Genomic DNA, 27,762 nt, shown 5'->3' on the forward strand with positions numbered 1-27,762 from the left:
ACAACAGGTATTCTGTGTGCTTCATTTTTTCATGAAATAACAAGGGAGCAGGCCTCACCAGGTCATAAACTGCTTGTCAATCCAAATTAAAATCCTCAAAAAACGGTGTACCGTGTATAAAAACACCAAATTTTTGTAAGACCTCTTAAAGTTTTCAAAATCTACAGTGTGGTATCCAGAGGCCAAATCCTAAACAAAAGAAAGAAAAAAGAAATAGAGAAGAAAGTAGGCTCATGAAGTCATCTGTAAAATGTTTGGTTTATACTTTTTTATAAGCAATAAAATTTAATTAAAGTTAACAAGCCAAGTTGGGGCGTCTATATTCCTTCACAAAAACGCTGACACTACAGGAGTGAAACTCAGTTACGCAAAGCAGACATCTATTTCCTTTAAGTGCTTTTTCAGATTACTGTATTGTAGCAAATATTAGAACTTTAGTCTTTTTTATGTTAGTACCGTTTTGGAGCAGCAAACTAAATATTTTAGACTGTTGATAAGATTTAAAAAGGAAAATGAAACAAAATATTTCCTGCCCTTATCTGACCCGGTACAGTAAATCTTTTGTGCCATTTTATTCCCACACAGCGGCTGTTCAATAATGCAGAACATGTTGCAGTTTGCAAACCATGTTCAGGAAAACTGAACAGGCATTGTATAGTCCTCATAGACAGCACTGACATTTGTGCTTTAAAACCAGAAGAAAAACTCAATTCAGGCCTCTTTAGTCAAGTACTTTATATACATCATATAATGAGACACACAGAAATATGTATAACAGGTGGATATTTTGGAAAAACAAAAAATGGAACAGTAAAATTCCCCATAAGAGGTCATTGTGAAGCCGTGGGAAGATCTCTGGGTTCCTTGGGTTATGTTCTGTAGCTGCTGTAATTTTGAAGAGTGTAGGTTGCAACTGTATCCAACAACCAACCACGGGTTACAACAGTAGCTTGTTTGGAAAGACCTGCAGAGAGGACAGATGTTAATGCCTTCTAAAGATAAAGTATTGAAAGTGTGAACACGCATGATATGAAACAGGACATGAGTGTGGTGTAGGTGTAGGGTTAGAGCAGGTGAAATTCCAACAAAAAGCCTTTGAGGGCTTATAATGTCTCCAACTTTTACATCTGTATGGTTAATGCTCTAATAACAGTAAGAGCTAACAGTTGAAGGAGAATCAGTATTCATATTTTAATGCATGAGGCTTGTATTACTCTACATTGTCTCCATTTTCAGCAAATGCCATGAAAAGATCTTCCTGCAGTGTAATAGTCCAGCTCTCAAGCCTTTCTGACTACCCTAGCCTTTCAGTGGCTAAGTCCCAAACCAGCTGCTACTACTGAAAATATGGATCTAGAAAAACAAACAAACATGAATATATAATTTCATTTGCTGAAAGATGCCACATTCACTATTAGGAAAAAATAACACTGCATTTATCTGGGACTATTTTCAGCTGGGGAATAATTGTTAAGCATTTATGAGGGGATGATGATGCACTTATTTGTGTGTAGCTCAAGTTTTTAAATTGTATCCACAATATGTAAGGGGTTAGGTTCCAGCACACAAACCCTAACAGCTGTAGTCCTCTAGTGAAAGCATACACTTAGTGACCACTTTATTAGATACATCTTGCTAGTACTGGGTTACCTTCATAACTGCCTAAATTCTTCATAGCACAGATTCAACAAGACGCTGGAAACATTCCTCAGAAATGTTGGTCCAAATTGACATGATAGCATCACACAGTTGCCGCTGATTTATGAACTGCATATCCGTGATGTGAATCTCACGTTCTCCCAGATTCCAGTGGTGCCCCCTCGGACTGAGATCTGGTGACTGTGGCCATCTGAGTACAGTGAACTCACTTTTATGTTCAAGAAACCAGTTTGAGATTATTTGGGCTTAAATGATGCTCGGTTGGTATTATGCAGCCTTAATTGTGCCAAGAAATCAAGGTAGCGTTTTTCTAGTCTACTATTATGTAATTCTGGTGAGTTAGTGTCAAATATATCCTCAGTTTTTTGCTCTTGGCTGACAGGAATTGCACTTGGTGCGGTCTTCTGCTTCTTTAGACTATCTGGTTCAAAGTTTTACACGATCAGAGATGCTCTTCTGCACACTTTGATTATAACCAGTTTGGCCATTCTCCTATGATCTGATATCAACAGGGGATTTTTCTCCAAAGACTGGACATTTTCTGTTTTTTAAACCATTCTCTGTAATTCCCAGAAATGGCGTGTGGGAAACTTCCAGTAGATCAGCAGTGACTGAAATACTGAAACACTCACACTAACCCACCTGGGACTAACAACTCTGCCGCATTCAAAATCGCTTAAAATAACCCCCGCTCCCCAACCCTAAATTCTGATTCTCAGAAATCCGACAAAACAAAATAACGGTCCTTAAGTCAATGTTCTGTACTTACATCCCCAGATAAGGTCTTTTATAACACATGTCTATAAATGCTGCCTTTACACCCATGAATTATAGAGGATGGGTGACTGAGAAAGGCTGTGATTTCAATCAGTGGTGCCCAAGCAGAGGATAGAGGACGATACATAGCGGGGAACGAGTGGAGGAGCTGCTCGTTTACCTGCTCTATAGGTGCCAGAGGACATGGAAGAGAAAAAGCTACATTAAATATGTAGCAGTGCAAATTAGGATGCCATGAGGAGGGAAACGGGGTGTTACTTGCTCCCCTTCTCTTTCAAACTGTCAGCTCTCCTCATGCAACGGCAGCCCCTCTGTTCTGTGGCCAACTTGTTTTGACATTCCCCACGCTGCAATCTGACATTTACTCTTGGCCATTTCTCTGCTGCTCAACTCCCTTCACACATGCTTCCCTGAAAAGTCACTCTCCTCGCTCTTGTTGGGGACCTGTCTCATTTTGGTTGGCAGCATCTGCCATTTTCACCGTTCTGTCGCTCTCCAATTGGTCCTTACGGGAAAAATGCATTCGAAACCGCGCACTGATGGACAGACAGGTGCACTGACATGCACAGCAGCCCCGGATGTCTGTGCTTGTGGGGAATATTCGTTCATTACAGTGAGTTTAGATACAAAACCTCACCCTTAGATAATCTCATACCCAGTCACCAATGTAAGAAATTGATTTAAATTCAAAATTTCTTTGGAAGACTGAATAGGATAGCATCGCTGTTAAAATGAAGATATTTTGGGGATGGCAAACCTGCAGTAAGATCCACCACCATGCAGGTAAACAAAAAAAGTTTTTAAAAGCTGCAAAATTCCCCCAAACTGAGCTTTTCAGCAGGGCATGAGGATGTTTAAGACCGGAACAGTGTGAGAGACTAACAGTGCAACAAGCAATGGGTCTGTATTAGGATATTATATCCACGTAAATGAAACTAAAGCTTTTTGAAAGTGTGAAACTTGCATTACAGTGTAACATGCATCATTCAGAGAGCTAATCTTTTTATGCTTGTGACGACACCAACTATTTCCTCCTGTAGTGGGTGTCATATACTCTCCGTCTCTGTGGTGCTTTCATGGGTTATTTTTAAAGCCTAACCCTTTTGGCAATCATCAGTAATGTAACACCAATAATAAAAATTCAAAAGGAAGTGGTCACTGCAGAGAATTTTAAAACATACAAATTACTTAAGAAAAGATGAATTATCCCTAATTTTATCATAGTTCAATCATAGTAACACGTTTTTTTATTTTTGTTTATTTTATTTTCAGCACAGCCAAATACAAGATAATGAATAGACCTTAGTAATGTGTACTGGCTAGCACTGGCTAACTAGACATCATCGCCCTTTGTGTCTCTACAATCAGATCAAATCTTTAGTTAATGTTTGGTTAATTAAATAAAATACTTTTATTTTGAAACAAACAAAAGCTCACTGGTAAAATCTACAGTAACTTGGTCACAATAGATTATAAGTAATCAACAAACAGCTGGTTGGCAAATGATTGCATTACACTTTTTCACATCGGCAGCCAATTTCGAGTAGTGGCAACCAACTGGTTGACCATTTTCGATGACAAGCTAATTATATAGGTTGTTTAGTGCAAGGAAATCTGTTTCCTACAACTGCGGATTGATTGGTGAAGGTTTGCAAACAACTGCTATTTCTTTTATTTCCTTTTTTTTTTTTTTTAAATGCAGCTAGATTGCCATCGTGTTGTAATCCATCAGAGTCAATTTGCCCTGATGAACCAAACTCATCTGTGATATGTCTGGAATGGGACTCAGTTCCACTGATTTCCATCTGTCCGGCTGCAGCTACGTCACTATTTGTCACTAATTTCTGTTTCAAATCTACGAAGTTCCGCAGGTGGGCTGTGAATGTAAGCAGCTATTGTGATCTTCTGATAGCCGTTTCACAACCATTTCAAACCCAACAAGCTCTTTGCACACTGTTGTAATACACTGCAGAGACTAAATCATCAGCTAAATTAACTGGAATGCTAAATACTAGTTACAGCAAAAAGCCAACTTTCAATAAATCAATAAATAAAACTTTGTGATAATAATGATTAATTCAAAAGGTTTTGTTTTTTTCCATTAAGAAAAGTGTTTGTCTCTTTTTCTTTTTAGCATTTGAGCATAATATTAAAAAAAACAAACAAACAACTGACTCCTTAGCACAAACTCATTTTGTAACGTGAAAATCTTTTCCATCCAATATTTGCCTACAAAATGTGTCATCACTTGGTGTCACTTCTTTGTTGCACCATATCAAGGCTTATGAAATCTCATCTTATATAATAACACGAAACTATATTAGTACACTGTGTGTCACACACAATTCTTGTCTGTCTCTGTGGTAGCCCGAACCCCTCGGTGAGGCTGTGCATGAATTGTAACCCCTGCTACGGGGTCAGTCTAATCTCTGTCTTCACGAGCTCTGCGTGTGGAAGCATAATAGACTATGTGCTTGTGAGAGAGACAGAAAGAAGCCAATTAGGTTAAAATAAAGTGAGTTATGATCAGATCAGATATTAAAAAATAAATTAATTAAAAGGTGAAAATTAATTTTTATTTTCAGCCAAGACTCACTGCTGTAAGTTGAAGATGATGACTCTGGTTTAGGCTGTACAATGACGAGCTGCCGGGACTTCTGCGGAACAAAAGGAGTAGAAAAAATAACCATTTCTCATCATAAAACGAAGCACAAATAGAACAAACAGTTTAGTACTTACAATCAGTCAAAATGGAAAAGCGCAGTATTTTTATCCTTGCCTGTCGATCGATCTTGTCTGAAACTTTCTAAATGACTCACGGCTGATTAAGCAGTGACTGTGATTACTGCATCTCTGACTGTCAGTAATAATAAATGTTGCCTTTTTAACCATAATTAGTGTCACTTCTGTTGAACAATTCAGCATTAATGTGTCATTTTCAAAAATGAAATTAAACCCAGGAGACAAATAAGAGGCACTAATGTAGCTTTGTGAGACAAAGAGTTGCTCTGGGAGGCATCCACTTTACCGAATGCTGCCTGACTTGTACCCGTAATGGAGCGCATCACGGGGATCGTAAGTGAAACAGAGGCATTAAAGCTGAAATTTCATATACAGGAATTTTTTGCCTTCTCCCTCCCCTCACCACAAACCAGTCGTGGCAGATGGCTGCCCCTTTCCTGAGCCTGGTTCTGTTGGAGGTTTGTTCCTGTTAAAAGGGAGTTTTTCCTTCCCACTTTTGCCAAGTGGTTGCTGACAGGGGGTCGTCTGGTTGTTGGGGGTTTTTCTCTATTATTGTAGCATCTTACCTTACAGTATAAAGTGTAAGTCATCCTAGATCTAGTTTTAAACCAATCTTAAGATACATTTTGAAGTAAGAGAGGAAAGCATGAATTTAGAACAGCAGTGGCTCTTTGTGGACTTTATAAGTGTGAGCGGCTGGACACTCTTACCTGTTTACCATCGAGTAGAAGTGGATCTTTCACTACAGCAGCTCCACAGAGCTCCACCATCCACTCCATTTCATCTAGCGGAAACATACAAAAATGTCTGTATTTCAGGAAAATAAAAGATGATCAGATCTGCTTTTACTGCCTCTAACCCCAAGGGGACACACAGCAGACCCATTTCAAGCTAAGCTTTACTTTGATCAGATGGACAAATACAGGTCAGCGGTTCACTCGCTGCTCCAGATTCATTTGTGCAGTTCACTCGGTCAACACACATTTAACTTCATTCAGAAAACTGTGTTTATATTCCAGCAGCTCACAGGAAATACCACAAGTGCCATCAAAAAGATAAATCAACAGCTCCTCTTCCTGGGTACGTTCATTCATGTCAGGAAAACACTGATGAGCGTCTTCTGCGAGCTCTAGATAACATCAATATGTATCAACCCGAGTGGTTAAATAATGCATGAAATCCCAGAGGAAAACAGCTCCAGCTCCGTGTTTGTGCCATGTTAAAAAAAAGAAAAGAAAGTCTTTTAAACGACTCACGCTAGCTAGCAGATGTCAACCCATTAGCAAAGCTTCATCGATCCAGCAAGCAGCAGGGAGGATGCGGCAGGAGCACTTTTAGAGCCCCAGGAAGACGGAAAATGAAGAATGCTGCCTTCAGGGGTTTTAAGCAATGAGGACCCCCCTGAGACCTTCACCCATGATCTCTCTCTCTCCATCCAACCATGTTGAAAGGGAAGAGAATTATGTTGTATGAAGGGCAACCGAACTGCTTATAACCTTGTGTTGGGAGGTCATAAACAGTTTAAATCCTTGGCACCAAAGTTATAAACCTCTTACAGAAACTGCAAGACCATTCTGGAAAAGGAGTCTTGCAGACGACTTTGTCCATGGTTGAAAGCTCATTTCCACTTTCTGTTCAGAAATAATTTCCAGACTCCATAGCAACTGCTGTGCAATGTGACAAAACCACACCAAAAACATCTCACACAACTCCTAAGTACGTATTCAACCCACCCACACGCTGGAATCACTTGTCATTGTTCTCCAGTGCTGAAATGACAGAGGTTAAAAACAGCACAGGTTTCAAGCTATTCTCAGTGTCAGTCAAAAGCTGTGTGAGCTACTTTAACTGTCCCTCTCCTTATTGTCTTCTTTCTCCCGTGTGTCTATCAGAGTCTTGCAGGACGGAGGCATCAATAAGATGGAATAAGGGTGGTCGAGAACAGCATTTCTTGATTGAGAAAACAACAGTGCAAACAGCAAGATGGAAACAATGCAATAAAACACCACCTGAGGTTTTCAGTCAACTATAAAAAAAGAAAGTTTTAAAATCTTTGTTTTTGCAGCCAGTAATTTGAGACACCATGTGGGTGTTGCACGCCCTGTGGTGTTTTAGAGCTTTGTTCTCTGAATCAACCGGAAACAGAAAATAGAAATAGAAAAGTGGAGATGACGATAAAGTTAAAGTTTGCATAAATTTTAATGTGCAAAAGAAAAAAAAATGCAGGTTCATTGCACAATGAAAATTCAACTTCTCTGCAAAGCACGTAAAATGCATGAGTCATAGTGTTCCCATTGTGTGTTTTTTACTGCATTGGAAGTTTGTTTAAGATCACTGTAATACTAAAAAATAAAGTAGTTGCCAATCAGATGTTTTCCAGATGGTATTGCATGACGGATCAAAATCTGATGGAATTCGTAGTTCATTCAGTTTTGACAAGATTTTCAACACCAGTGGCCCCAAACCATGACAAAGCCTCCACCATGCTCTTTGGCAGCAACTAATGAAGGGTGGTTTGACACTTTTGCACAGTACTGTACTTTTTGGCCACTCTGGAGCCTCTCTAACAGTGTTAGAGATATATATCATAACACTGTCTGGTTTGCATGTTCCATTTTAGCCCTAAATTCACTGCAGTACACAGTAAGCATTTTTTCTGGAGATCTCACGTCACATCATGTTTCTTACCTGTAGTCATGTCTGTAAAAGGCCCCTGGAAGCAGATGCTGAAGCCCTTCATGAGCAGCTGAAAGCAAAAGGAAGACTTAAAGTAAGTAAGAATAAAAAAGCTGCTTTAAAATGTTTTCAAAAATATGTAGAGTAAAGCAAGTAAAGAGGACATTTACTCAGTGGATTTAACCTTCAAACAATGCTCAACAACATTGGATGAGAGCAGCCAACACTGCTATTACCATTACAGCTGAGTGTGTTTCTGAACTCTTCACCTGTGTAAAGGGTTACAGTGGTAGAGCTGAAACACCTCTCCAAGCATATCCTGCAATTTACAACATCTATTCCTCACTTACTGGGTAAAATAAAGCCTTGAGACCTCGTTGATTTTTTGCCCTCACTGTAATACAGTAAATGAAGTGATGAGTAAAAGAGAACAGTGCAAATAAAGCTACCGTCACCGAGGTAATATCACACTTAAAGGAGGCAAAGAAAAACGAGAGGCTCTGCACCAGGGACACACTGTTTTATCACACTCAGGGTCAATAGGCTTGGTTGAAATGGGAATGTAAACTTGTTTCCTTGAACTATGATAACCACTGAAAGGAAACTCATGACACGGCCTCATCTACAGCGCGTGGCAGGATGGAAGTGTTTGAAAGATAAATGTCCGAGCGACAGGGGAGAGAAATACTAATTTCTCACGCTTCCCTGTACGTCCATAATCATCATTAGCCAGAGGTGCTCGGTGAGATGAAAAAGTGTTTCTGTTACAGATTTTTAATTTAGACAACAGCTAATGTCCTTCAGGAGGTATTAGAGTGTGATAACAAGCACACACAGGCACACACACTCACACAGTTTCTTTGACTGATTTCCAGAGCGTTCTGGTGACAGACTCCCCGACTCTCCATTTCATCTATTAGTCCGTTTGTCACACTAGTGCAGGTGACAGAAAGTGAATATGAACAGGACAATCTGCCTGGCTCCATCAAATTGCCGGCACGGCGCACATGCCACTTAAATAAGCCTGAAATTACTAGCTAATTCAATTAGCAGAGGTTCTTCAAAGGCAGTGATACGGCCAACATGACATCTAGCCATTTCTAATTTTCCCCCTCAGTGGCAACAGTAGTGGTCCTGCTGGCCTTACACCAAGGGGAAAATTACAATTAGCTCCTCACAACAGGGTCTGAGCTAAGAGGCTGGTGCAACACGAGGAAACAAGTTCAAGTGCTGCTTGTAATTGGGACATTTTATTTGATTTTCCTCTCTGAATCACAGACTATTCTTTGTGGACTAACACTGTGCTTTTAAAAAATACGAGAGCAGTGGTAACTGCCGATAACAGCAGCAGTTAATGCGCTGATTTGCTGTTTTCGCTTTGTTTTCCTAAATAATTGTTGTGTTCTGAAACAAATTTGCTTCATCCAGTCAACATGTTGACATGCTCCAAAATCTCTATAAGCTACAGTAAAACAGACTGATAGAATGGAAAGGCATTGGTGGGCCAATGAACTGAACAGATGAAGAAGATGTGCATCTTCGTGGATATATAACTAATGAAGCTTTGAGTATTTTAAAGGCAGATTTAGGGAGGAGCAATATAAATGTGGCAGAGCCACAAATCCTGTGGTGCGTGGCAATGGAAAAAAAAAAAGTCCATGACGGGAAAAAGTGCATTTATATAGTTAGGCAGTACATTAGAAGGTATAGCTTAGATTTTCAATGCTATGTAGATGATACCCAGCTTTATTTATCCATGAAGCCAGACTGCAGTGTGTCTTAAAGACATAAAAGCCTGGATGACCTCTAAGTTTGTGCTTTTAAATTCAGATAAAACGGAGGTTATTGTACATCGTCCCTAAAAATCGTAGTAATCTGGTATCTAGCCATATACCTTTTCTAGACGGCGTTATTTTGACCTCCAGTAACACTGTGAGGAATCTCGGAGTCATTTTTAACAATGATATGTCCTTCAGTGTGCACATTAAACAAATATGCAGAACTCGTCACTTGCATTTGTGCAAACATTAGAAAATAGAAATAGGGGAGGAGATAACTCAGTAGGTAGAGTGTTTGCCCCATGATCGGAAGGTCGGGGGTTCAACTCCACCGAATAGCTCCCCTGAGCAAGGTACTGTCCCTACACACTGCTCCCCGGGCGCTGGACTGGTGGCTGCCCACTGCTTCACTGAGTGAATGGGTTAAATGCAGAGAGAAATTTCCCTACAGGGGATTAATAAAGTATACAAAAAAAAAAAATCCTGTCCCAGTGTGATGCTGAAAGACTTAATTCATGCATTTATTACTTCTAGGCTGAACTACTGTAACTCATTATAATCGGGCTGTCCTAAAAGCTCCCCAAAGACTCTTTAGTTGTTCCAAAATGCATCAGCTAGAGACTAACAGGGACTAGAAAGACAGCACGCATTTCGCCTCTTTACTGGCTCCCTGTTAAATCCAGAATCAAATTTAAAATCCTTCCCCTCATGTACAAGGTCTTAACTAATCAGGCCCCATCTTATCTTGCAGACCTCATAGTGCTGTATTACCCCAAGAGAGCACTTCGCTCTCAGACTGCTGGTTTGCTTGTGGGTCCTAGGATATTAAAAAGTAGAATGGGAGGCAGAGCTTTAAGGTTTCAGGCCCCTCTTCTGTGGAACCAGCTCCCAGTTTGGATTTGGGAGACAGACGGCATCTCTACTTTTAAGATTAGCCTTAAAACCTGGATTTTTAATAAAGATTACAGTTAGTGCTGGATCAGGTGACCCTTAGTTAAACTGCAAGTCTAAGCTGCTGGGGGACTTCTTAACACGTAATGTTTCTCCTTCTTTTTCTTCTTCACTCAGAGAAATACGAATTCAATCTCTGATTCTCTTTCATAGCGCGTCTCCCTCCCCTCACCGTAACTGGATCACGGCAGGTGGCTGCTCCTCCCAGAGCCTGGTTCTGCTGGATATTTTTTCCTGTTAAAAGGGAGTTTTTTGTTCCCACTGTTTCCAAGTGGGAAGTGGGATTCACAGGGAATCATCTGATTGTTGGGTTTATTGCTCTATTCTTGTAGGTTCTTTACCTTAGAATATAAAGCGACTTGAGGTCATTTTGTGCTATACAAATCAAACTGAATTGAATGCATTGCAGTTTCAGTGAGCATGCAAATTATAATATCCAATAATTATACATGTAATATGATATAATGATCATCCAAAACTAACTACAACTAAATCCAGTGGAGCTATAAGAGTACGTTGTTAACAATCAAGCACACATAGTAAAAAGCTATTATGCCATTCATCAATACCATTTCTCCTCAAAAGTAACAATAATGTAAAGCCACATATTGACCCTACCTGAAATCTTTGTTATACACCTCTTTAACTGTACCGCTCTTATCAAAGGTTCGGAGTATTTTTAGATTTGTTTTAAGCCTCAAGCTAAAACATCTGTTTTAAAGCTATAATATTAATTTTATGTGGCATAGGGCTGCACAGTTAATTGAATTTTAATCTTGATCACGATTTTAGCTTTCACAGTTAAATCAAGACGATCGACTGATATTGCTCCATCAATCGAATGCAAAGCACCGCCAGATCACTGCCTGATGATGTGCCTGCATATGCCAATCACAGCTGTTCCCCTGGAGACGAAGGTTTTCTGGATAGAAAGTAGCACTACATTAAAAGACTGCTTTACAACACATAATAGTCCATTAAAACTAAATTCAGATGTCTGGCACAGCTGAAACGAAGAGCTTGTCCCTCAAAGCAGATCATCATCCATTGTGTGGAAACACTCCAAACAACACAGCAAATGACAAATAATATGCAAAGACTGCTGGACAGTGGTGCTGCACTGCAAAGGACTGCAACTCACTGACTCAAGCCCCTGAAAACGCACCAAACAGTATAACAAATGTATGAATATTCATATTGTTGTCTTTTGTATTGAATTGTAAATAACTGGACATGAGTTATTATTGTTTGTTGACAATACATACCACACTTGATCTATGAAGCTTTATGATCAATTTATATTTTTATTATATGAGTATATTTATCAGTCCCCTACAGTTAATAAAGCACTCACATTACTGTCTTCAGTGGTCCGAGCTCTTGAGGGGCCCTGGTGGTTGGGCCCATTCACCACATCCCCTCTCACTTCAAACGGACTCTGGTTAAGAAGAAAGCAAAAAGACTCAAATAGGCAAACATGAAGCTCACAGTTAGCGTCAAACTTTTCGGCTCGGTTATTTTTTATTTTCATTTTCGTTTTAAAACAGCCAAGTGGTTATTCAATCTCAGGACTGAATTTAAGCACAGAGTCTGTTAAGAGTAATTAATTTCTTCCCAGAGTCAGGTATGCTCTTATGAGTACACTGAGCATTCTTCAATGTGACAGCAATCAACTTTTAATCGTAAAGAGTGCATTTCTGTGTTCATGATATAATGCTCTTTCTTTTTTTTTTTCTTTCTTAAACTGCCCCAGTGGTGGATAAAATAACTTGAAATACCGATACTAAATATAGCCTGGCTGGATTACACTGGCCTATCACAGAAGCAGACGTAGGGCTTGCTAAAACAAATGGATGGCTAATCATTTATGGTGGTATATCACAGCAAGCCACAGCCAGAGATTCATCATGTGGCCTTAATTCAACATTGGAACAAACACAGATGTGACTGTAAGCCACCGCTGCGCTGATTCAACGAACACGCGGGCGAGCGTACCTCATCTAAGACTTTCTTTTGTTTGAAGCACTCAGAAATCCCTACAGAGAGAAAAAAAAAAAAGAGCAAAAAATTGTGAGCTTATTATCTGACACACAAAAACTTTACTGTGTAAAAGACCCTTTTATTCCAGCCTACCTTTTCATGCCATGCTGTTTTTTTACATTTAAATTTAGACTAATTATTCTTAACTTATTAGTTAAGTTAAGTTATACTTACACTGGAAACTCAACACCCACTTCCTGCCTGCAATTCCCAGGAAGTATTTCAGTGTGCGCTCACATACCAGCTGTTCATCTGGCAGAGAGAGAAAAAGAGCAGACACATGAAAAGAGATGCAAAACACGAGAGCTCTTTCATGAGGTGATTGTACAAATACACCTTATACACTGTAAAATTGACCAAGTATCTTTCAAGGCCTACAAGTCACAAACTTGGTCAGTATGAATCCATGGGGCTATACGAGGGGCTAGAGATGCTCAGCTGGCTCCTTACTACCAACTGAGCATCATTTGAACACCATGGCCTACCTGAGCCTTGCTGACATGTCCATATCTTTATGACCACAGTCTATCCATCTTCTGATGGCTGTTTCTAGCTGTATAATGTGCCATGTATCAAAGCTTAAATAATCTCACAGTGGTTCCTTGAACATGGCAATAAAGCAATATGGCATGTGATGAAATGGGAGATTCACATCATACATGTGCTGCCAACCAATCTATCCCATGAAGAGTTCAGGCAGTTAAGAAGACAGAAGGAGGTTGAATGAAGAACCAGCGAGTTGTACCTAATACATTGACCAGTGAGTATAAAGGTTATTATATGTGGATAAAAAACCGTCTGTGCTCTTGGACGCAACGCTAAAAGGTTTCTGTTGCAAAACAAAGGACAATATATGGTTATAACTTCTGCTCACTCTTGCCAGAAATTACTTTTTTAATATGTTATCATTTGCAGTATTATCATTATTACATTTAAATTTAATATGGAAATCCTGGTAAAGTGTTGTAAACAAAGTATAGTCATTCTTTTTCATTAAAAAATAAGATTAACTGATGCCCTATAGATGCAATCACACAAGACTTATTACCTCAAAGCAAATGTAATCAGTAGCAGTGTTGCAGTGCAACTCAATAGACTTACAATACTTTGCGTTTCAAGTTATGAGTTATTTAGCTACTTTTTAATAAGCAATCAGTTAATTCTAACATTTTTCTCCATTCTTCTGTTCTTTCTGTTGCCATAAAAAGGATAAAGCCTGATGCAATCCAGCTGCTCTCCAACTAGTGTCAGTGCCCATGTGGCTCCGCTCACGAGATTGCAAGGAGCCATTTCTTCTAATATTTCAGATTTACGAGTGAAAAAGACAAGAACAACATCACAGTGAAATTCAAATTGCGTCTTTGTGATAATAAAGTGTCTTTCAGGCTCACAAAGAGCTCACTTCAAGTTTGAAGTAGCACTTTCAAGCTAAGTGCATCTCCACAACAGCTCCAAAACATCAACAGTTAGGTTTTAGTTCAGCGGAGTCTGGTTAAGTGGCGAGACGAGATGCTCCCAGTCTGAACTGGGAACGAGGTAAAGTCAGTGTACTCAGAGGCAGATTCACAGTAGACTGCACACACAGTACAACTGAAATGCACAACCTAACGTGTGCAAAATGACTTAAACACATTTCTTTTCTCAGTAGAGAATACTGTTACATAATTGCTATTAAATGGCATAAATTGTGAGACCTAACAACAAGAGGAAGCCAAGACTGATCAGAAGTCAGATGGTCTAACAGGTGATTTATAAGTCAATACATTCGTGTCAGTGCATGCACAGGAAAAAATGTCCAACTCTGGTTCATTCTGATGATTTAAAGGAAATCAATCTGCATTTTTTCTTCTCTTTTCAAACCCGTGAAAGAGGCAGACAGAAACTTTTTATTCCAGGTAAGAGTCAAAAATGCCCATTTCTGCCAGTTCTTCTGAGAAATGCATTTTAAAGACTTTAAACTTATTTTCTGTTAATGGCAGTAAATTGAGACCTCCTGCTCCTTTCCCAAAATTTAACCATAAAGATCAAGAGGCCTACGATTCCTATTTTTAGTTGCCCAGGAAACCGCCGCCATTAAAAGAAAAAAAAAAAAAGGACTTCTTAAAATGTGACAGTTAATATGGTGCTTTGGAGACAGCGAGCTTTGAAATTAAAAATAATCTATCAGAGAGGGTAATTAGCAACAAGCGGATAAATGGAGGAGAGAGTGTGTGGGGTGGAGAGAAACAGAGAGCTTATCTCCGAGGAGCGCTTTAAAAGACGCACGAAACAAGCTGTAACTACACATAGAAAGAAAATGTACTTTTCAAATTGCAAATGTTCTTTTAGAAAAAAAAACACAAGAGCTAGAAACAACTAAAGTAATGAGGATTTAATTGCTCTGTTGCCTATCAAGCCAATTTGTCCAGTGGCTCCCTTTGACTCTAAAGGGAGAGCATGTGACTGTACTTACCTGTACGCATGATGACATGAGTCACTTCTGGTGTTACCTGGGAAACCACACGGGCACCAACTCTCTTGGCAAACTTTTTCACCATAATCTGTTGGCAACAGCGTCATATCAGTTTATTTATTCTAAAACTGACTCAGTTTAAAAATCAAACAAACTGACTGATTGTCTGAAAGGTCACCTGCTCATTTGGGCCCAATCCGGATGACACAAGCACCAGCTTAGCTTTGCATGCGTCTTTTGGAGGGCTGTTATTTTCTTTGTCTTCTTGCCCGTCGGACAGAGAACTGCTGTCCTTCTGAGTCTTAGCTGCTGAAGTTGAAGAAGGTGTTTTGGAGACTCCAGTGCCTTTGACACCGACCCCTTTATGCGCAGACTTCTGCGCTGCTGGAGAGAAAAAACACAGGACACAGTCACCTGACCTGACCCATTCCTCTTTCACCACTTTTGGTTATCCTTCATCAGAGATTAACCTTATCAACCACAGTCAGGCTAAATCAAACTGACTCAAAAAAAAAAACTACAGTAATGTCAAATTGCTCCTTTATGTTCATGTGGTATTAAATGTGCAAATAGAATAATGGAGCTATCTGAAAAAACATGTTTCTACAGTTCACTTCATATCGATCCAAAACTACAAGCAGCCTTACCCATCTGTGTGTCACCTTCAGGCTCTGATGGGTTGGGTTCGGGAACACCTTTGCAATCAGATGGTTCTGGCTTTAGGTTCGGTCCCGCTTCTGGAACATCTTTCCTGCAAAACAGACGTGTCTGTAAGCTTGGCATGCATTGGTTTTAATTTGACATTTCCTGGATTTTTGACCTGCATGTACAGTACTGTGCAAAGGTTCTTTGTATTTCGCTTCCAAAGAGCCAGATTCCATTCTAATATTTTAAGTGGTCTTCAGCAGTACTTTTCCAGACTTTCTAAAGGTCTATGAACATTTTTCTTTGGACCCTGGTTGCTGTTTTTTCCATTCATTTTGCATTTGGTTTTTGTATCCAGTTTCGTATCCAGAAGATAATTGTTACACACTGTTGGATCTGTGGATCACTACATATCTGGGATGCACCGATTGTGAAAGTTTTGATTTCACAATCGGTGCATCACAGAAGGTGTAACAAATTGTTGCATTTGAAATTGTTACAAATTCAAATGTAACAGAAGGTGATTGTGTAATAAATTGTTGCACAATCACCTTCTGAATTTGTACAGTTCTTCCCCCATAATATTGTATTTCCATGTGAGTTTTCATATGTTTCAATAAATCATTGCACTTTTTCCCATCTCCTATAATATAATACATATACACATATAAAGAAATCTGAAGCAGCTCAAGACTTTTGCACAAAACTGAATTAGTACCACACTTCTCGAGTGCCTGTTCCCCTTTGAATAACACTCCAGTTCTAATTTCTAGCAGCACTTTAAGTTTGCAGAGCGGGGCTGGGACAAAATATCAATATTTTCCTTGTGTGATGAGACTATGATGGCAGCAAATATCAGTATTTTTATTAAAGCATGCAGGCGCTCTAAATGGATACCCAAGCCCATTTAAATGACCAGAGTCACTATTCATGTCTGCTGATGGTGAATCTTACCAAATGAATCAGGATGACACGAAGCAAAGCTAAAAAAAACAGTAAAGACAAAAATAAATAAATAAAAGAGCTAATGGGAGGGAAATGGTGAGAAGCGGGGCAGAGCTAAGTAACAGAACTGACATATCATTAAAACTGAACTCTTCTCCTTCAGTTACACAGATATTGTGATATTTCATAGATGACTGCCTTGCAATGTATTGAGCAGAGCACTATATCATGCATGATGCATTATAATATCATCAGTTACTCCAGGATTCCCAACTCAACTGCACGCTACAGCGTAAATGTTGATCCAGGACTTCACAAAGAAAGAAAGTTGATATCAGTGACGCATTCTTATATAATTTTCAGCAGAGCTACGCTTTTATTCTCCAAAATGAATAAAGTTGGTAAAGTTTCCTTCCTTTGTTTTCTTTTGGGTTTATTTCTTCACTCAAAGTCTCTGGCAGAGTGCCTGCGTTTAAATTACCTGTACCAGCTCACTGAAAACTTAGACTGCAGTGCCAACTAATCTTTCCAATTTCACTACTGCAGTTCTGGAATATGTGCTTTTTAATTTAGAACTTGTATAACCAAACCCCTCTGTGTTCTCATCCGCCATTTCTCCCACTCTCTTGCCCAAAGGACAGCACGTAGAACTCTGGGAGGCGAGAGGTTGTATGTGTGTATGTGTGTGTCTGTGTGCGCAATCAGGCGCAAGAGATAAATTACTGTGGCAATGCAAGTTTCCCGCTAAGTGCTCTAAATGACATATAAGATGCAGTCAGTAATGACTTTTTTATTCTCCACAGCATAAGCAGATTCTGGGTTCATTAGTGAGATTATCTGCCTGTCCTCTTGAGATGCATCACCCTCTGAGAACCACCAACACACACATACACGTGCCCGCACACACACACACTCGCCAAATTTCTCCTTCAGTTACAGACTGAAAGAGACCAATTACATGCTACTTACTCCAGTTATTGTACTGGCTAATATAGATGTATTGAAATATGGCTCCTTTTAAAATCTATAAACAATATGTAGAACCCTCTAAGGAAAGACTGCAGCGCGGTGAGGCGGACGTATTTAATTACGCTAATTACTGAAGTCAGGTTTGAGTTCGAAGATTGTCACATGACTGGAGGCCAACATTAGGCGAGATGATTGGTTAATTAGGCTGCTGAGCAAGCAAAGAAAACCTTCTGATGTTATGACTCATAATTCCTCCTGTGTCTTTCACAGACAGTGTTTTATGTTTTATTTATTTATGTAGTTATCCTTTTTCACTTGCCAGCAAAAAGTTACAGGAGCTGCTCAGACACAAAGACGCGTCAAAATGTTGCTTTAACGTTAACTTATAACACAAAGGTACTTACACTCACACAAATGACTGGTATAAAATCAGACCGTCTAAAGCCTCGGCTGTTTTTAATTACCAGGTGAATACAACGGATTAAGAAACCAGGAACTCAGGAAAACAAACAGTTAACATGTGGAACTGGTTTCTAACTTTCTAAGAGTCATTTAGCTGTGATATTATCTGTTCCTCTAATCATTTCCTGTATTTCCTGTAAAGACGGACTTAATGTCTTTCAGCTTTCATGAGGTCATGGTGGACAGGGGTTAAAATAGTGTTTATTTGTGGTTTTTGCATCATGTCTATTGTTTCAAGGAATAAGTTTAAGATTTTTTCCATAGGTAAAAGAAACTGAGCAAAATAAATCAGAAACACTAACTTTTTTCAATGCTATTGTGACTTATCTTACGACTTTTTGCCCATCTGTTTGTTTAGATCAAGGAGATCTTGTGAGGAGGGAGTAAAACTGATTGTGGGTATAGATATTTCTATGCAGCAGCACTGAGCAAGTCTATTTTTACAATCCTTTACTTGCCTGTCTGCAGCGTGCCCTGCGTCCTGGTCACGAGGAAGCTGTCTGTGAGCGTCTGGGCCTGCAAACACAATATTTATATTACATTTTATGACTTTCAATACTTCAAAAGACAGAAAAAAGACTTTGTTTTGGGCATACTTCAGATTTTTGTGTTCATTCAGTTTCAATTTATCTACAGAATATTTCCTTCACAAATTGTCCAGCATGTTTTGGCCAATAAACGTCAGAAAAATTGTGAAAAATGCCCATCTTCATCTTACCAAACCAGAAATATATTTAGTTTACTACCAGGGGAAACTCACTCAGTCTTCATATGTATTTGTCTTTTGAGAGTCTGGAATTAATCAGTTTTGGATATTTTTCTTTCAGATGCTGTAAACACATAATTATCTACTCATCTTTTTTATGAACTAATCTTTTCATCTCTGAAAATAAGCAGATGCTTATTATCTTCGTACCCATGTCTCTTGTGCTCTGATGGGTTTGTGGGGGGATTTCTTTGGAAGGACTGCTCTCTTTCTCCTGAAGCACCTCTGAGACCAGGGCCATCAGCTTCTCCAGCCTCACCAGCTCCTTCTGCATTTCTATCTTTTGCTAAAAAAGATAAAAAAAGGGGGGGGGGGGGGGGGGGGGTAAAGCTAAATCAGCTCATAATTACATAATTACAATTAAGTGACGCACAGAGGGGTAATAAGAAGAAAACAGAAATCTGCAATGCAGCATTTTACTGCATGAAATAAAGGGACACGTGCTGGTGGCATATTTGACGTATTGCACTGATGTATGAAAATATGTGACAACTGTCAGTCAGTGACGAGGGACCCACGTACAGTCATTCACAACAATTAAAGGGCATTGGTGGCTTTTGAGCCAGTGAGAATCTATTGATGACTGTAAAATGTTTTCATGAAGGAGCTCAAAAAGCAAAAGAGAAAGCAGGTGATGAAAGCTTTTACCACCAGGCCCCGTTTCCAACAGCGTGTGCTTTGCTTCACTACGCTGTGCTTTTGTTATTTTAATTTCCTCCTGTGAGTTTGCACACCAAGTGCATTGATTATGTAAAAAAGACGCACTGCTAAACAACAGAAAAGCTCTGTATTCTCTGATGTGCGTAATCCTGAGCCCCCCACCCCCTTCTAAACCCCAGGGCGTCAAACTTGAACTCCCCAGTCAAATCCAGTCGACAGATAAAAGTGAGAGCGCTGGAAGATGGATGGGGTAGAAAACAAGAATCATCTTCTAGGCGGCATTTCCTCTAACGTAAATGAAATGCAATTTAGAAAGCTGCTGAGGGGGACATTTTTCACTGAGCGAGGTAGTCTGTCATCCAGGCGGCTGACAGTTCGGTGCGGGGAAAATGTGGTGGCTGCCCTCTATGGGACGTAACGTGACGGTGCATCGCTGAAAGCACAACGAAGCCAGGTAAATGCTGAACAAGCGGAAGAGATTAGAGTGTTTAAAATAATGTCAAATCTCACTTTGGTGAGAATCACAAGTTTCATATACTTTTCTTTTTAACATCTGGCACATTCATGCAGATATATATGAAACCAGTGAAAGGAATGCAATGTAAATATTGTATATGTACCTCTGGCAAAGAGTTTATGCGATCGGTTTGGTTTTCGTGTTTGTTTAGTTGTTAGTCAAAAAAATGAACTGACTGGCAAGAAATTTCTACCAGAGGTGGAGCGTGGCTCAACTTAGAAGTCAACGTGTAGAGCTGATGTGGATCCAGATCTACATCTCCACTTTTTGGGAGGACTTTCCTTTAATTTCCATTGTGACACACAGCAAAACTGCTTTTTTAACCAGATCTTCACAAAGTGTTTTTGATGTCTTAAACAAGAAGAAACCATCAGAACATAATCGAGATCCAGATCTCCTTCGTGCATGCTGTGGAGAGAATTTTAAGATATTCTGCCCCTGCTCGTTTACCTGTGTAACAAGGACTTCGCTTGAAAACTGTGACGATTCTATGGTAACACTGGTGTCATTTACTGGAACGTCACCTGCTGGGAGAGAATAGGAGCTTTTTCACATCTTATAATGGAAAGATGTTTAAATTCTTGAAGCAGGAAACCACACAGCAAGCACACACACGTGCACTGGCTTAAAGGCTACTTTGATACAAGCATAAAAAAATTAAAACTTAAAAAAATGATTTCAGTTAAAGAAAATCGTCTTACATTCTTCTGGCGTGCCGAACAAGTCCACAGATGCTTGACTGGAATCAACGCAGTCGGGGCTGGGGCATGCAGGTGGTAACCGATCTGCTGCATCAGCTGTTCCCTCACATCTGTCGTCTTCACCGGAGTCGCTCCCATCCTGATTCCGAGCAGAGGGACGAGCTGATGTTCCAAAGATTTGTGTCAGAGTGGGTAATTCTTCTTTGGATCCACTGCTATCGGATTCGGATGAAGGCTCCAGTCTCTGAGCCTTTCTCTTCCTCCTCGGCTTCCTATTGATGGAGGAGTTGATGCTGACCTCTCCACTGTCGTTGCTGTTGATCTCTGCTTTGTGGACAGTTTGGACCGGTGAAGCTATAAGGCCATCAGGGGTCAAAGAAGACTCTGGAACTGCCTTATGTTCAGCTGTGTTGACTGAGGAACACTTTAAAGTGGCAGGTGCGTCATCTTTTATCCCCTTCACATCCTCACAGTCAGCCCGACTCTCTGTGTTTTGAGAGGCTTCCTTTAGCTCCTCACGTTCAACGGCTGTGAAGCGGAGACCAGAATCTACGACCTGAGGGACCACAGAAAGAGGAGGACTTTCTGCATCACGTTTTGACTCTTTGTTAGGACTCAGTCCACTGCTAGGACTACTCCTGAAGCGACCTGAACAGTTTTGTTCAGAGATCAAGGCTTCCACTGCTGCCGGATCCCGTTTCTCAGAAACAGTTATTCTCGGCTGGACCGGTGAGTTGGAAGGAGAGATGAAATCATAAGAGGACTTGCCGGAGTCTCCTAAAGCCTTTTCTGCAGATTCAACACCAGAACAACCTTCATGTTTCTTCTCTGGTTCTTTGATGGCATCTTTGTCTGAACCGCGGCTGCTTTTCACGTCTGGACTTCCAAGATAGAAAGATTTCCTTTTAGTTGCTTTGAAGCTCTTGAGAAGTTGCTCCGTGTCGAGCTCACTGTCGTTCCTGTCCTCCTCGTTTTCTGTTTCGGTACATTTAGTTTTGCAAACCGAGGCCTGTGACTGAATACTGTTTTGATCGTCACTTTCAAGCGTTGGCCCTACCACGGCTGCATCATCAAGCTGAGCAGAGCCTGACGCAGCATTTAACTCTTTAACAGCTTCTGTTGGCCTCAGATTCGATGTTCTCTCAGCAGACTCCATGTTTTCAATCTCTCCTATGTCTTCATTATAAACACATCCATTTTTTTTAGCTGACTTTACCACCTTATTTACATCATCAAGTGCTTCGCCATTAGCATGTTCCGGCTGCTTTGCCATGCTGCTGTTTCTTTCAGTTGCCTTAGCTTTCTCGCTCGCCTGCTTGTGACCCTCCTGGACTTCCTCAGCAAACAGCTGAAGCCTTCTGCTTCTCCTACTGCTCTTAATGACAGGAGTTACTTGGTCCTCGCTGCTAGGGTAATTCTCAATTTGAACCTGAACTTCTTCTGCTCTCGTTCTAATAACAGGGCTGGTTTCTCCATTTTGAACTCCAACGAGGACGAGGGGTTTCGGCACTCTGGAGGGCTTGCCTTTTTCGGATCTTGTGTTTTTACCTTTCCTTTTGTCAGTTTTCTTTTGCTCACCACCCTCTGATTTTGCCCGAGCTTGCTCTTGTAAGTCGCTGTCTACCTGTTGCAGAACGTTGCACGTCCTTTTCCTCGTCTTCCTCCCCAGTTGTTGTTCTACATTACCAGGCACAACACTGGAAACGTCACCTCTGCCTCTGTTTTGGTGACTTTCTGGAAAGTTGTTTAACTCGTCCACATGCATGCCTGTATCAATTTCTGTCCCGATCTCCATCTGTTCTGCTGATTTACTAATGCCACTGCCGTCATTTATTTCTTCTGTCATTTGCTGCTCATCCTCCACGATACTTTCGTTTATTTTTACAAAAGAAGCAAGACCGTTTTCCTCTCTAACACTGGAAGCATCTTCACAGGTCAATATTTCTTCAGCTATTGATGGCTCTGTAAAAACTTTAAGCGGAGGAGAGACGTTCCTGTTCACTCTTCGTCTGTAGACAGCCCCAAACACCTGCTCTTCGAGGGCTTTGACCCGATCTTCTTTCTTCGGATTCAGTTCACTGTTGCATTGCCTGATATCTATTGTCGAAGCGGAGGAACAGCTGTCAGAGTCATCAGAGTTTTCGTCTGGTTTTTCTAACTCAAGACTTCCTTCAGCTGGAACTTTCATGAGCCACTCTGCAACTTTCTCTAAACTTTTCTTACGTTTATGGTCAAGGATCTTGTCGGGCTCCACATCTTTTTTCTGCTTCTTCCTCGAGGACTTTCTTTGGGGTTGGTCTTCGTTTTCATCTGGAATGAATGATGAATAAAGGGAGGCATTCTCACAGCTCCTTTTGCCTCTATTCTTACGCGTTTTTGAAGTCGTCTCCACAACGTCAGACATTTCAGCTTTCACTGGTTCCCCGTTGTCTGTGGGGCTGGACATTTTCTTGTCAGAAGTTAGTGGAGCATCACCGAGACCGCTATCCAGAGCTTCGTTTTCTGTCGTCAAAGGAGCAGAATCTTCAAGCCCCATGAGTCTTGCAAATCCATTCCGGGCTGTTACAGAAAAAAATAGTATAAGAAAATCACGTGCATTGGCAAGCTTTGATTAAGTCATATTCACTTCACATCCATCTTTTTACTCTACTCTGTCCTCTGTAAGGACTTTGCACATATTTTTTTTTCCCAACCCAAGGAAAAAGGTGGTAGAATTGCTGATATCACACTGTGGGCAGCAAATATACACCTTAGTAGTGTATATTACACCAAAGCACTGGCAGTAACGTGAGTAATATGACAATTGATTTGAGGATTTGAGGAATATTTCACCTGCAATAGTTGAGGAGTGGGATTCTGGAAGATCACCAAAGAGTGCATTTTGTTCATTGTCAATGTCAGTGCCACATGCATCTCCAGATGTCAGAGCTCCTTTAGTAGTTTCTGCACCTGTGACACTGGATAGAAGAAAACACGCAATGCTGTATCTGAGCAGACTCAGTCAATAAATGAGCATTACTCTGAAAAATAAATCTTAATTGTTCCTACCCTGCATATCGCCCTTGCTGGGATGTTCCAGTGAAGTCTGAAAATGTATAGATGTAATGTTAACAGGTGACGTAATGCAAGCCAATTCCATAACATCATTTTATAAAGTCTGTCATATAACCTTACAGTTTGTGCCAGTGTCATGCTCATATGCTTGGATCATGTCCTGCAAACCAGCAACAAGTTTCTGAAACCCGGGGCTCTCCTGTAAGCTCCTGTAAGCAGAAAAACAATTACAATGAGTTTTCACGTATTATAATACATGTTAAACCATCTTCATATATATTTTTTCCAACCTTTTGGTGACTGTGCTTTTACACACGGGACAGTTGGCTTTGTTTTGTTTGGATTTGTCCAAAAGTTTCATCATGCAAAATCTGGCAGAAAAAGAGAGCTAAAGTCATAAGCATGAAGCCTTTGCATATTTAACAGAAAGTTTTCAGTTAAGAAGACACTTACTTGCAGAATTGATGGTCACACTTAGTAGATACCGGAGCAGTCATTAAATCCAAGCTATAGGCAAAAGAACACCTAAGTGAAATAACAATCTAAATCTTGTAAAAAAATAAATAAATACTACAAAAGAAGAAGAAGAATTTTATATCATTAACACAAGCTCTTATTCTAAATAATGCTCACCAAATGGGACACTGCAGAGTCTCCCAAAGTGCCGAAATCCCTTTCTTGACATCTGAGACTTTTGGGGTTTTCATGGTGATTCTAAAAGACTAAGAGATAAAAATCTGTGTACACATTACTGTGATCAGCATCTATAACACATTAATATCAAGGTCAGTTGTATCTATCCCTGTGTCAGAGAGGCATTCTCGTGCAGGGTGTACCCTGCTGCTCGCCCTGTGGCAGCTGGGATGGGCCCCAGCCCCCGCCGCGAATGGATGGATGGCACATTTCATCACATGTATGGGGCGATCGTGGCTCAAGAGTTGGGAGTTCGCCTTGTAATCGGAAGGTTGCCGGTTCGAGCTCCGGCTTGGACAGTCTTGGTCGTTGTGTCCTTGGGCAAGACACTTCACCCGTTGCCTACTGGTGGTGGTCAGAGGGCCCGGTGGCGCCAGTGGCAGCCTCGCCTCTGTTAGTGAGCCCCATGGTGGCTGTGGCTACAATGTAGCTTGCCATCACCAGTGTGTGAATGTGTGTGTGAATGGGTGGATGACTGAATGTGTAAAGCGCTTTGGGGTCCTTTGGGACTAGTAAAGCGCTATACAAATACAGGCCATGTAAATGGCCTGTATAATAAATGTTTCTATGTAGCTCTACAAGGTTGTCATACAATAAAAAGCAAAACAAAACTTTAAAAAAAGAAATAACATACAAATGAACACACACACACACAATTATTAACTGTAGGGCCGTGAAAATTTAAAGATTTCGACCTCACTTGTAAATGACCTGAGATCAGCAGGCAGCTTGTTCCAAGAACAGGAAAACAGTAACTGAATGCACCTTCAGCACACTTAGATCTAATTCTGGGAAGAGTTAAAAGATATGCCCCTGTTTACCTGAGGGTTACAGACAATGAGCAAGTCAGAGATGTACTGGGAGGTAATGCTGTATTCAACTGGGAGCCAATGAAGTGGCTTCAGTACTGGGGTAGCACGTTCAAGCATGTGCAAGGAATTTGTCTGAGTCATTCTGAATGAGGTGAAGTCCAAAGAGTTCTACTGATGACTCGGATGGTCCTGCAAATAAAGTGCAACCTGCTTGGCATGAATGCATGGAGCCTACCTTTACAACCTATTGCTGACTGAATGTTTAACTATTCATTGCGTGTACTTTGCTCACTGTACACACAGCATGCACTGTTAGCTTGGCAGATATCTGGACAATAGGATGATAGATTCGGTTATGTTGCAGAAAATCATGTTGTCTGAGACGCGATGTTTTATTTGTACTGGGCTCAGTACAAATTGAATAAGTTATTATATAAATGGCACAAGTGCTTCAATTATACACAAAAAGTAGTCTGCCTGCTGAAATTACAACTTCAGCTGGTATTAAAGCATCATTACGCTGAAAACAGCGACCACGCAATGAAGCGGCATTGTGAAGTCAGTCAAAAGCCACTTATTACATATATTGGCAACTTTATAAAACACCGTTTAATGTTCGTACACGGTCGCTTAAAGTAGTTAAATCTCAACATCAGGCTGGCTAGCTGTCTCTGTTTTGGGGGCGTAACTTACATAACTAGCTCTGTTCTGAAACGTCTGAGACTCAGACAATCGACGAAAACACCCCGACAGACTAACATCTCATAAGAAGAAACAGATCGTGCAAGTAAATAACTGTACATATTCATAAATATTCCTAAAACGACCTGTTTTCTTACAGTTTGGAGCCTCCAACATGAGAATCACCCGCTTCAGTTTTCCCGCAACTACCGTCTTCTTCTGCTTTAATTGAAAAGATGTTTTCCATTTAATGTAACAGCGCCCCCTATTTGACTGGAGCGTAAACCACACAAACACGCACACAGCTGTGTTTCACAGTTTTCCAGACTCCTGGACTTTTGGGACAGTATTCAAGGCAAATAAATGTGAGGCTGGTCACTAAGGAAGGAAAAAAGGCCTTATAACGGTTGGCTAGACAAAAAGCTGGAAAGGATGTGGAGCAGGTTAAGTGATTGAAGATGGAGATGGACATGTGCTAACCAGTGAAGAGAGCGTGCTGAGAAGATGGAAGGTGTACTTTGAGGAGAGGAAAAGAGAAGAGAAAGAAAAAGAAAAAGGAGGATAGGTCAAGGACAGTTAATGAATCATGAAGCGAAGAGGGTTAGTAAGTAGAAGTAAGGGCTGCATGATGAGTAGAAAGGCATTTGTCCTGATGGCATAGCTGTAGAAGTATGGAGCTATCTAAGAGAACGGGAAGTGTCTGGAGTTACGTTCTAATCCCGATTTTCAAGAACAAGAATGGTCTGCAGAGTTGTAGCTGATGATCCATACGCTGAAGCTCTGGGAAAGAATTATTGAAGCTAGGTTAAGAGGACAGCTGACGATCAGTGAGCAGCGGTATGGCTTCATGCTGAGAAAGAGCACTACAGATGCAATGTTTATTTTGAGAGTATTGATGAACAAGTACCTAAAGGTCAGAAGGAACTGCACTGAGGATTTGTGTACCTAAAGAAGGCATATGATAGTTTGCCGAGTAAAAAACTGATACTGCATGAGGAAGCCGGGAGTAGCTGAGAAGTATGTGTGTGTGATGCAGGACATGTATGAGGACAGCGAGACAGTGATGAAGAGTGACAGATGGATTCAAGATGGGGGATCACGTGACATTGTGATCTGTATTGAGAGCAGGGAGCAGGTGAAAGAGAGTCTAGAGAGGAGAAGGTATGCTCTGGACAGATGTTGGATGAAAATTAGAGAATGCTAGGGACAGGATGAGGAATCAGGAGTCAGATTATCTGTTGTGGCCAAAAGAAGTTTCCATTGAAAAACAAAGTGTTGTAACTTGCATGCTTTGGCTTTGAAAAACAGACTCTTAAATGCTATATATTTTTGTGTAAAAGAGGGGTAGATGACAATCAGTTAAATTACCTGAGCAGAATTGTTTCTCAGCAGGTGGCTAAAAGCAGCAGCTTTTTATCCCTCGTTCATTTACTTTCACTGGGTGATATAATCTGATTTGCTGTATTTTCTATTTACCAGTATTGACATGTAAATTTTTTAATAATGCTAAAAGCACACGTTATGTTAAATAACAGTTGACGGTGTTAATAAAATTACCATGCACAAGCAAAGCAAATAGAGTAGATTTGCTTTGGTGTATCTATATAACCTTGATGAAAAAATGGTTACAGCGGGGGTCTGTCTCCTTTTATCTGCATATATAGGATCCCATTTTTTTTGGCAGCAGGCAGTGATCAAATCATATATTTGCAGTGGCAATGAAATGTCTTAATCAGATATTAGTTTGTGACCACAAAGCATCAGATTGAGCTGTAATAAAAC

At 40.4% G+C, this 27,762-nt stretch overlaps 1 protein-coding gene across 3 annotated transcripts; it reads right to left on the minus strand.

The window, feature by feature from the left end:
- Window positions 1–720: 720 nt before the first annotated feature.
- On the minus strand, window positions 721–26,200 carry LOC134633134 (breast cancer type 1 susceptibility protein homolog). Of its 3 annotated transcripts, none has more exons than XM_063481998.1 (21): window positions 26,139–26,200; window positions 24,428–24,516; window positions 24,248–24,301; window positions 24,085–24,165; window positions 23,915–24,003; window positions 23,789–23,825; window positions 23,573–23,697; window positions 20,741–23,299; window positions 20,490–20,563; window positions 19,013–19,148; window positions 18,555–18,612; window positions 15,723–15,826; window positions 15,254–15,459; window positions 15,076–15,163; window positions 12,798–12,875; window positions 12,579–12,619; window positions 11,938–12,021; window positions 7,867–7,924; window positions 5,889–5,962; window positions 5,033–5,093; window positions 721–964 (listed from the first exon to the last, which is right to left on the minus strand). In XM_063481998.1, the coding sequence occupies exons 2-21, from the start codon at window positions 24,499–24,501 to the stop codon at window positions 870–872; spliced, it is 4,176 nt and encodes a 1,391-aa protein (XP_063338068.1). In that variant the 5' UTR covers window positions 24,502–24,516; window positions 26,139–26,200; the 3' UTR covers window positions 721–869. The 3 variants fall into 3 exon arrangements, with proteins under 3 accessions (XP_063338068.1, XP_063338069.1, XP_063338067.1); XM_063481999.1 differs by having other exon boundaries at window positions 15,254–15,456; window positions 20,490–20,566; XM_063481997.1 differs by having other exon boundaries at window positions 20,490–20,566.
- Window positions 26,201–27,762: the final 1,562 nt, after the last annotated feature.

This window comes from Pelmatolapia mariae, linkage group LG8 (assembly GCF_036321145.2).
Source record: "Pelmatolapia mariae isolate MD_Pm_ZW linkage group LG8, Pm_UMD_F_2, whole genome shotgun sequence".
NCBI classification, from domain to species: domain Eukaryota; kingdom Metazoa; phylum Chordata; class Actinopteri; order Cichliformes; family Cichlidae; genus Pelmatolapia; species Pelmatolapia mariae.